Source organism: Brachyhypopomus gauderio, chromosome 2 (genome assembly GCF_052324685.1).
Source record: "Brachyhypopomus gauderio isolate BG-103 chromosome 2, BGAUD_0.2, whole genome shotgun sequence".
Classification (NCBI taxonomy): Eukaryota; Metazoa; Chordata; class Actinopteri; order Gymnotiformes; family Hypopomidae; genus Brachyhypopomus; species Brachyhypopomus gauderio.
Genome location: NC_135212.1, coordinates 47,706,309 through 47,717,261, shown reverse-complemented (window position 1 = coordinate 47,717,261; position 10,953 = coordinate 47,706,309). Strand labels below are relative to the sequence as shown.

At 42.5% G+C, this 10,953-nt stretch overlaps 2 protein-coding genes across 17 annotated transcripts in view; both read left to right on the top strand.

Annotated features, from left to right (window-relative positions):
* Nucleotides 1-225: 225 nt before the first annotated feature.
* Nucleotides 226-5,184, top strand: jpt2 (Jupiter microtubule associated homolog 2). Its single transcript, XM_076997156.1, has 5 exons — nucleotides 226-381; nucleotides 1,484-1,635; nucleotides 3,238-3,383; nucleotides 3,505-3,553; nucleotides 4,177-5,184. Exons 1-5 carry the CDS (start codon nucleotides 326-328, stop codon nucleotides 4,401-4,403), a joined length of 630 nt encoding a protein of 209 aa, XP_076853271.1. The 5' UTR covers nucleotides 226-325; the 3' UTR covers nucleotides 4,404-5,184.
* A 1,300-nt stretch (nucleotides 5,185-6,484) lies between these two features.
* mapk8ip3 (mitogen-activated protein kinase 8 interacting protein 3) overlaps nucleotides 6,485-10,953 on the top strand; it is a 26,104-nt gene continuing 21,635 nt past the window's right edge. For 15 of the 16 annotated variants that reach the window (XM_076997142.1, XM_076997137.1, XM_076997145.1 and 12 more), the window contains exon 1: nucleotides 6,485-7,510. In XM_076997142.1, coding sequence (XP_076853257.1) covers nucleotides 7,205-7,510 — 306 coding nt within the window. In that variant the 5' untranslated portion in view covers nucleotides 6,485-7,204. The remainder of the gene's footprint in view (nucleotides 7,511-10,953) is intronic. The other variant, XM_076997127.1, reaches the window with a different exon arrangement.

Genomic DNA, 10,953 nt, shown 5'->3' with positions numbered 1-10,953 from the left:
GTAACTATACTTTTCCATCAATAGTAATGCATACGTTTATTGACGGTAAGCGGTAAAAAAGTAAGAGTCGGAGCCAATCAACGAGCCAAATCTGGTATTGACATGCGGTTCATTTTATCCAATCGAATCCTCGTTTACTGTGATTGATTAATGCACGGACGAATCACACGGTGCGCTAGAGCTGTATTTTGACTTTGTCCCGCCCTCTTGGGCGTGGCTATCGCAGGGTTTTTTTTTTTTTTTTTTTTTTTGTGGCCAACTTTTATAGCCGCATTAGCGCGACGGTTGTAACGTTGAGAAGAGCAGCCTCGCATTCAGAGGGACGATGACTTCCACAAACATGTTTCAGGGACTTGACAACAGTGCGAAGACAAGTTCGAGGTACGACAGTCTCGAGTTTGTGCCAGACTGTTGGCCGTGTTCGCTAGCCGTCTCGCTAAAGAGCCGATAGTCGAAAAAGGAACTTCGCCAGCTAGCAGATCTCCTATGTAGCTAATACGCTAGCGAGTTAGCTAACTTGAATCTTACTTCCTATTTGCCAAATTGCTCATTTAAGTGAACAAACTAAAGAACTTGATATTACGTGTGATATTTCTCTGAGGTAATTTGAAAATTATTTTATGTTGTCCAAACAGTTTTATTTTAGAATTTAGGCAGTTTTTAAAATCTAAGATTGCGAACTTGACCTGCCGTTAGCGATAGTTAGCTCGTGCTAACAGTATCAGGGTTACTGTCCAGCTCATGAGTGTCCGGCTAGCCTTGGAGTTTTAGTAGTTAGCTAGCTAGCTAACGTACAACTTTTACTTTTGGTCAACGTGGTTGGATTCTTTACTGTCATCAAACTATTAATATTTTAGAATATCTATCGATGCTTTTATGTACCTGAATATGAGCAAATACATTTGTGGACTGTACATGCGATGTGCATGTTGTTGTGAATTTCAAATGACCAAAAGCTGAATTAGCTATAAGACTGGAGATGTAAAGTACATGTAACCCACCCTGAAATCTTAGAAACCTGGCCACAATAGTTTCAAACTGCTGTCATGTGGAACCTGTGGTCTCTTGACTAGGGCTCTAGCTGGTCTCTTGACTAGTTGGTCTCTTGACTAGGAGTCTAGTTGGTCTCTTGACTAGGGGTCTAGCTGGTCCATGAACGCCCGACCTTGCCGCCTCTTTCTTAATTGTCCAGTGTGTGTCACACTCGATGCATGGTGGCGCTATTGGGCACTTTTGCTGTTGATTTCTGCTTGATTGTACAACTTGTGATCCTTTTCCGTGTGTGTGTGGTTTTTAACTAACAGATTCTAGTCTGAACATGTGTAGTGAAATGAGTTGGCATTTATTATTTTTTCATTTTATTAATGTGTGTTAATGCAGGTAAATGTCCAGCTGTTGTAGCGTTATTTGTTTAGTGGGTTAACGTGCTTTTATTGAATTACTGTGTGTGTGTGTGTGTGTGTGTGTGTGTGTGTAACTGCAGGGTTTTGCGGCCTCCCGGAGGTGGCAGCAGCAATATATTTGGCAGCAGTGAGGATGATGCTGGTGCCTCTAGAAGGCCAAATAAGATGGCCTCCACAGTTTTTGCACCTCCGGAGGAGTTTCAAGGAGGTCCCAGACGTTCTAACCCCCCAGGTACGATTATAAGTGTTAACCAGCAGCAGACGAAACACTCCATTTCCCTCGATGATCTCTTGGCTCTGTTTGAACCATTTCCACAGTCCACAGTGTGAACAGGTAGTATCAGTATACCGTATGTCTGCCTAACTAGCATGTGCATTTCCTGAGTCACTCTGACTGACTTGCAGTCCTTCTCTGGGAGCAGTGAGCTCGAATTGCATCATTGTATTGGCTGTTGTTGATCACTGGCCACTTCCAAACCCTCCATGCTAAATTCTAAGTCTGTCATTAGAAGCTACAAGTCAGTTCGAAAGGTCTGTGTGATGAAATTAAATTGTCAATTGAGTTCAAAGGTTTCAAAAGAAAAATGTGAGGAATTTCTTTACGCTAAACCACAGTTCATAGCACTTTTGTTAAATAGACCGGTAGCTTCTAGGTTATATATTGATCTGACGTTTACGGTGTTCTTCAGGTTAAGTCTTGTGACATAAATGATAACCATGAGAGGGCGTGGCCTTTGCTGTAGTTCTTCACTCTAAGTGGTTCTCTTATAGGCGTTGTTGATTCTGTCTTCTAATTGGCTCTCAGCCTGTGACATGTTCTATTAAAGGCTGTGCTGATGTTAGTGTCTGACCTTAGGGATTGGGAAATGGAATGAGCCCAAAGGTATTGCAGACAGAGCTCAAGTGTGACTAGTTTTGAGAAAGAAACATCTTACTTCTGATGTTCTGTTTAAGCCCTTTCCTATAGCTCCCCGGTATGTGTGTGTGTAAATAAATAATCAAAGCTTACATACAGGCTACAAAAATTGTATAAAACCTTTTGAAATGCCTAGAATTATGAATGTAACCCCAGATTAAAATTTTTTTTAGAAAGCTTGATGCTACTTTTGTATGAAGCAATAACAGTATATGAATGTTAAATTTTTTGTAATGAAATGTTTTTCATGCGATAGCAAGCAAGATGCTATCGGTGTGCAATTTTAACAAGAGAAAACAGAAATAAAAATAATACACAACTTATTAAACAGCAAATGATGAGTTATGGTTTTAAATACAATTTACTGCTGTTTGGAGGCTTGCCTACATAGTTGGCCATGTGTGCAAAACATCCATCAATCCATCATCCATCAGTCCAAAAAACATGGAGGTTAGGTAAATTGGCAGTCCCTGACAAATTCTCCCTGAGTGTCTGTCTGTGTCTCTATGTTCAATAAAAAAAGTAGTGTCTGAGTGTGTGTGTGTGTGTGTGTGTGTGTGCTTGTATGTCCAGTGGTGGATGGTGCTCTGCCACTAGGGTCTGTCCTCTCTCCCCTTCCTGCACCCCATTCAGTCCCCCTGTGGATCCCGGTAGAGAGTACGCTGTGCGCAATTGGCTGCTGCTTCTCGCCGGTGTGTGTGTGATTGGTTGTCTGTGACTTGTACCTGTGTTAAAATTGTAAAGCGCCTTGGGAATATGGAAAGGCGCTATATAAATCGAACATTTCATTCATTCATTCATCAATGGTACTATCCAAGCAGTGATTTGTGGATTTTTCTCATTGCATCAGTTGTTTTTTAAGCACATGAGAGATGGTCTGGTTAAATCGTTTGTGCTGGTTTGTCCTTTGCCTCAAAGGTGGAAAGAGCAGTGGAATTTTTGGTCAGGCTGAGGCTCCTCCCACTCAACTAAAGCCCGCCCCTGCAGGAGGAGCGGACAGCAACATCTTTTCTGGGCCAGAGTCAAACCAACAAACTATCAAAAGTCATCCAAACAAACCAAAGGTTTGTTGCCAATAAATACAGGAACTGACCATTCTGAGTAGTCTTTTGAAATACAATTGCTTTAATGTTTTCATTCATATTCAATGTCTATATTTGATGCTAAATCCTCTCCCTTTCACAGGACAACATAGGTGTGGGTGTGGGTGTGGTCGTCACACCTGAGCCCCCAGGTAAGACATGGCCCAATTCACTGTAGATCATGTAGAAATGTACTTTGTTATACTTTCAAATACTCCTGTTTTCGGTCATTTCGGGGTACTCAGCCATTAGTTCACTGTAACTTGTCTCCTACTCTCTACTATTGTCCCTTGTTTCTGGTGTCCTTTCATCAGTGACCTGTTTTGAAAATTGTTTTGGGTCATTCATGAAATCTAGACACTGTGTAGCTACTGTGGGTCTGTATGTTAGTGCAAGTATATTGGTTTATATGCATGCATGTATGTTGATGTATGCCTTTTGCAGAAACATTTGTATGTATGTTTACATTATACATTTAAAGCATACAGCTAATTCCTGTCTTTTGGTCAAAAGCAGGTAATTCATGAAATATGTCTGCAAATGTTGACACAATGTACACAGAGTACAGAATTGTAATTACTGTCATCTACAGAGTTCAGTAGCCTAAAGGCTCTCCCATTGAGCTAACGATGAAAACCTCCTCCCTTCTTTCTATGTCCTTTTAATCTAAGGAACTGTTACCTTATTTGAACGAAGTCTGCAGAGCATATATAAAGAAACATAAGATAAAAGAAACATATCTTCAGTAAATAATCAAATTTAATCTGCATGTCAGTGATTCAGCCCCAGGAGCCCAAAGAAGTGAAGGTGACTGTCTCCCCCCAAGTCACACCCATTAAAGAGGTACCACCGCCTGCCCCACCTGCAACCAAGCGGGACGTTGAGCCTTCCCCCGAACAGCCAATGGAGAAGGACCACGAGCCCCACCTCGGACCACGCCCACGCTCGCACAATAGAGTGCTCAACCCCCCCGGTGGAAAATCCAGTGTGGTCTTTTACTGATCGGTGCCCTTTTCTTTCTCTGTTCCCCTGTCATTCTGTTCCCCTGTCATTCTGTTCTCTCTTACTAACACTGCTACCTAACCCTCTTGTTTTGAAATGCCTATTTTCAGGAATGTCCAGAGTTCTTGTTTCTTCCCTGCTCCCTCTCATTCCTTAACTCTTTGCACTTTCTCTCTCATTCCCAAAATGCTCCTCCTTTTTATCTGACGGTTTGAGCAGTTGTTGAAGTCTCAATCAGTGAAATGGTTCATTTCAATTCAATCAGACTTGCCACTTGATTGTGCTTAATAAGAAAATGTTCTTAGTTTGATAATGTATAGAATGCAAATATCTCATGATGAAACCGAAAGACATCTGTGAGATCTTCAACTGGAATCACTGTCTGTCACCGTGGCCACCTTAAACACCTGAGTAAACTCTCAAATGCTGATGAAGAGAAAGATCAGTCTTGCTGGAGTATGGAAAGCTCGATATTAGCAGTTTGTCCTCATGATGGGCCATTGTTTAAACACGCCTCTGAAAACCACTGCACGTTCTGCTGGCTCACAGCCTTGGAGCACTTGAGACGCTTGTTCTCTGAATGTCAAATTGGTGATTTTTCACAAGGCTCTCGGGAAGCACAAGAATAGAGGACCTGGTAGAAAATCTTCTCATGATCTCCTTCCTTCCTATATACAAGATGACCTCTTAGGAACATGTACAGTTGGAGCACGTGTTCACACAGTGTCCAATGTGTAATGCCAAAATGAAATCACTCCCGTTTTGGTTGTGCCCCCCCCCCCCCCCCCCCCCCCCCCAAAAAAAAAAAAACACCACCACCACCACACACAGACCACCAGATTGTACAAATGTAACCTAACAGGTGATGGCCTGTATGCAATACTTCAACAAACATAAATCATATGCTAGCTTCATTTTCTGCTGTTTTGATTAATAATCATAAATCTTCAAGGGCTTTAGGGCATACTCTTATATGCACAGAAGCCGCAGCTCTGGGAGTCCTCTTTACTGAATGCCAAAGTGTGTTAATTTTCACCATTACTGTATAAATTTGTCATTTTTTCTACTTCAGCTTGACCTTTTGTTTTAAATTAAAACAGCAGTTGGGAGGCCTAGTGTGACACTTGTCAGTGTAGAAACCGTGTTTCTCACACGGGGCTGCAAATGTGCCTGCAATGTCACCGAAATGGTGTTACAATAAACGTGTATTTTGATGATTCATAAAGTTTTGCATAGTTTCCACTTGTTTAGCCAATTTATGTGGTTATACAAAGCATTGTCATCTTGGCTTCTTGTACAGTGTTGCCCTGAGTGTGAGTAAGAACTGTGATTAAAGTGTTGCATTCAGAACCTCTTACTTGCTCAGGGTTTCAAGTGAATGCTGAAGTCTATATAAACGGTACAAGTGCCCAAGTCAGTTGCAGTTTCATTTTTGTAATGGATTCATTTGTACTCGTAAGGAAATTGTTTATTGGTGATTTGAGTAAACCTAATTGAAAGTTTTGGGACAATGTTAAACTGAAAGATTTTTATTTTATTTGCCATTATAATTTTTTTTAACTTCAGAAGATGGAGTAGTATGCAGAAATATATTGACGGTATTAGTGAACATGGGAAAATGCATATATCTATTTAACATGCAGTAATTGTGTCACGATTTAAAAATATTGGAAGCTTTGACGTGATGATGGAAGGAAAAGTGAACGAGCTACGCGTCCTCAGGTCTCAGCAGGTTTGAATGTCGACACCCTTATTCCGTTTTTGGATAATTAATTTAATATAACGGTCCTTTACGTAATGGGACGTCTTTAAGACTTATACAACTCAAGAAGTTGCATGAATCGCTCCACCTAAAATGACCAGACGTTCCGTAGGTACCTTTAATTAACATGGCGGTGCATTTCACTAGCAGTAAGTAGTAGTAAAGCTGAGGTAGTTACTTTTACTAGGCACGTGAAACGGAAGGCGAAAAGATGCGTTACGGTTCAAAAGAGCCCAATATCGCCGCCGCGTCCGTCTCGGACCGATCACGGCGGTTCTCCCGTTGTAGGAGGTCCGCGGCGGTGACGTCGCTGCTCCGCACGGTGCAGACGGTGTGACGTCACCCTGCGGTCGGTCAGCCGGTGCCTGCAAGCGAGAAACGGAACCGACACCGCCAGCCCTTACCGCCGCCCCCAGAACCTAAATAACAGAGAGCAAACCTGCCATCGTGCTCTAAAGAGTCGAGAGGTGGAGACGGCCTACGCCTGTGATTATACGTCATCTATTTATTACTGTGTTATTTATTTATTTATTTATTTTCCTCCGTTGATTGATTTTTTTCATGGCCGGGCTGATGGGCTGCGGCTGCTGACGAGCAGGTGGATCTCCGGGCACGTTTGTGCGTACGCTGCGATGGATGTCGCCCGGGTGCAGGGATGGGTCGGGCAGAACCGGGACCTGCGGCTACGCGTCTTAGAAGCGGTTGTGGGGCTGTAGGGGGGAGAGTCTGACAGCGCGGCCCGGTACGGGCGGGGAGGAGAACTCGCCTTTTCTCAGTGTCACATCAACGGAGAAGATCCCGGCGTACCGAGGGGCCTCCGGTTGGGCTACATCTCACATATGATGCTTTTGGCATCGGAACATAGAGTGATGTGGCAACCTGATCACCCGACATCCTAAACACATCGCCTCGGTTCCGAAAGCCTTTATTTTGGATGACAAAAAAAAAACACTCGCATCCGAGTCGTTTCGTGTGCCGTTTATCCGGTTGTTCGTTTACTTTCTGAGGTTAAACGAGCAAGGAACCGAACACCATCACGATGATGGAGCTCCAACTCGAGGAGGTCGTGTACCAGGACGACTATGGTTCCGTGTCCGTCATGTCGGAGCGCGTTTCGGGCCTGGCCAACAGCATCTACCGCGAGTTCGAGCGCCTCATCCGGAGCTACGACGAGGAGGTGGTGAAGGAGCTGATGCCGCTGGTGGTGAATGTTCTGGAGAACCTCGACGCCGTCCTGACCGAGAACCAAGAGCACGAAGTGGAGCTAGAACTTCTGAAGGAGGATAACGAGCAGCTCATCACGCAGTACGAGCGCGAGAAGGCGCTGCGCAAGCAGGCCGAGGAGGTGAGCGCGCCCGCGGGTGTTGTGCTCGCAACATTATCATTATTATAATTTACATTGTTCAAACAAGGTTATCTATAGAGACACGCGTCTTTGTGACACCGTTACACCCTTCCGGGGCTTTAATTATAAGTATTAGGAACTTTACGGCCAGTAGCCATTTGAGGATGCTCTTATTTAATTATCTGTATATACACTACCTGAATTAAGCTTGCTGCATATTACTGATGCGTCTGTGAAAACACACATTCCCTTACAGCCCTGTATAAACGTGTTTAATTGTCAGAGATGAGGTCTCCTTAGCAAATGATACCTATCCTCATTTTCCATTAATAAAATTACTGTATGTAGCAAAAGCACGAGTTATATTACCATAACCTATTGTTGCCTTCTGGTTTGCAGTATTATGTTTGGAAGAATGTAAATTTAAACACATTCAAACAACCCGTCCCAAATGTGTGCGTATACACATACATATTACACATCAATATCCATTCTCATACTCTACCTGTTCTCTCACTGTCCACATCTCTCACTGGAACATGCACTACTATACTGAGAAAGTGGCCATCAGATGCCCTTAAAAACCCCCAAACCACTGCAGCACTGTCAGGTGGTGCTAGCACTGCCAAAACTCCCTCCAGATGTTACTGCAACACCTAGGCTATAATTCAGTAACAGTGAGCAGGTTATGGGCAAATTCACAAAAATTAGGATGAAACGGTATAGCTTATTTATAGTGAAAACACAAGATAGTGAACTGCATAGAGGGCTGGTTAGCTCTGCCTTAGCTAGTGAGCATTAGCACGGTGATTTATGATGGGAAGTGACGATGACTCTGTGGTCAACTTCAGAAAAATACCACTGAGTGAAACGGATCGGATGAGTTCTACATCACAGGGGCATATAGGTGCATATTGGGCTTAAAAAGCAGGAAGTGTAATGATATTACTAGACTCTTTTCTGTTACCCAAGATGTACATGGTTATTATTCAGGACTGATCCATCAATATACCTTCAAAGCTTTGGATATTTACAACAAAGCAGTGATCAGTGTTAATTATTTATCGGAAGCTGTTCAATAACAGCAAACACATTATTGATTCCAAAAGACACTGCAGAATGTATTTTTGATGTTTATTACTAGCTTGGTTCATTTCATGTAAAGGTTTGAGCAGCTAGATTTTCCTTTAAAGTGAAATGGCTCACACAGAATTAACCCCCGATTTTGATTATTTTGTATCTGAAGCCTATTTTCTGTTCACTTATTAGAAAATTTGCTAGCACATAGTAAAATAGTTTTGGTTGAAGTCTTAAAGATAGTCTGGATTAAAGTCTTGGTCATATGATTCATTTTCAGCAATTTTGGTAGATAGTATAACTATATTTGTTAAACCTGTTCAGTCTGTTTTATCAGTTTGCAAACTATTTGTGGTCAACAGTGGTCAACAGTTATATTCTATCATGATGACTTCAAAATGTTTATTTCATTAAAAAACATTTTTAAAAGTTCATTTCAGTTGGTGTGTGCATTTACTTATAGCATATAGAATGTAGCATATAGAATGTTTTTTTGGACTTGATGTGCTAGTGGCTACAGCAGGCATAGGGCTGCTGTGTTGGTCCAGACCCAGGTAAGGCTAGGGTCTGTAGGGCTTTTGGGTTGGTCCAGACCCAGGTAAGGCTAGGGTCTGTAGGGCTTTTGGGTTGGTCCAGACCCAAGTAAGGCTAGGGTCTGTAGGGCTGTTGGGTTGGTCCAGACCCAGGCAATGTTAGGGTCTGTAGGGTTGCTGGGTTGGTCCAGACCCAGGCAAGGTTAGGGTCTTTTGGAGAGAGCAGGAAGAGCAGGTTCTTTGGCTCTAAAGTCCAGAGAATGTGCAATATGGATTTGGCTATGTATTATAGAGAAAATAGGCAGTAATGGGTGAATAATCCTTCTGATGAACAGTAGACCTGACCACAGAAGACTATATAATGCACCTGCAGCTTTTAGAAACAAAATATGATTCTAAAGATATTTCATTTTAGAATTGAGGAGAGTATTCGTTTAAGTGGAAATAACTGTTAGGCCTGAAGCAAAATGAAGGTTTTTAAAAATGTTGTTTTAGCTAAAACAATATCAGGACAGCAGTGATTTGCTATGTGAGAGTGTAATCTGGGGTCTTGATGTGGGTGTGAAGGACAACAGTGAGTTGGTGGATGGGGGGATAAGGTGATTATGGGTAATCAATAACACACAAAAAATGGGCTGGTTCTGTAACCCGATTCACTCATTATGAGACAAACAGGGAGAGACAGAGACAGGAAGGATAAGGAGATAACATGAGAGAGACTGGGAGGGAGGGTCTGAGAGAGAGAGAGAGAGAGAGAGAGAGAGAGAGAGAGAGAGAGAGAGAGAGAGAGAGAGAGAGAGAGAGAGAGAGAGAGAGAGAGAGAGAGAGAGAGAGAGAGAGAGAGAGAGAGAGAGAGAGAGAGAGAGAGAGAGAGAGAGAGAGAGAGAGAGAGAGAGAGAGTAGGGTTAGAGTAGACAGCACTCTCCAATGTCCTCTCTTGTGGGATTATGATAAAAGCCCATAATGGACACAAAACAGAGCGCAACCTCTTATTTCATACTTATGTCCTCTTGGACTACTGCAGGTCCAGTGATCACTGACAGGGTCCATTTCACTGATCCCTGAGATCCAACTGTCTAGTAATGTTTACTACTAAAGAGCAGCATAAAGTAATCAAGCGCTTCCAGACTCTGACCGTGTGGTCCGTTTAGAACATGGACCCATTTAACTCTCCCAAATGATACACAGACAAATTAAGAAGCCACCACCAACTTCTAGGGAAATACACTGGCTGTTATTTATCATATTATCATTTGTTTGAATCTGAATCTGTAATGCACTTTTATTGTACTCATGAATATTAAATAATTGTTGCATAGGATTATGACTGGTCCTGGATCAGTTCACAACACTGTCTGTGTTCCCGCTCCATCGTGCCAAGATCGTTTGGCAGCTGAGTTGAGTTCTTGATTTATGATCATCACTGTTAGGACTTTAAGGTTGAATCACTTGTGTAAAAAAAAAAGTATTTTACAGCCGTTGTAACAATGTGAGAACACCTTAGTGATGCAGTTTAAGACGAACATTTTGTCCTTGATGCCGGAAAACTAGTCCAAGTTTAGATCGCTGGGCCCAATGGTACGGACTCCACTGTATATGAACACAAATGAAATCAGGCATAGGGTATCGAGTTTAGCTTATTCTAGGACTGGAAATGTTTAATGCTTGTTAGATTGTGTGTGTGTGTGTGTGTGTGTGTGTGTGTGTGTGTGTGTGTGTGTGTGTGTGAGTGTGTGTGTGTGTGTGTGTGTGTGTGTGTGTGTGTGTGTGCATGTTTTGAACATGTGCACATACCTCTCAATTGTTCTGTGATGTGGGGATTACTGAATTCTT

Coding starts and splice junctions, on each gene's coding strand:
- jpt2 (XM_076997156.1), top strand. CDS start 326: ATGACTTCCACAAACATGTTTCAGGGACTTGACAACAGTGCGAAGACA. Junction 1,636..3,237: donor CAGACGTTCTAACCCCCCAG/GTACGATTATAA, acceptor TTTGCCTCAAAG/GTGGAAAGAGCAGTGGAATT. Junction 3,554..4,176: donor CGTCACACCTGAGCCCCCAG/GTAAGACATGGC, acceptor TCTGCATGTCAG/TGATTCAGCCCCAGGAGCCC.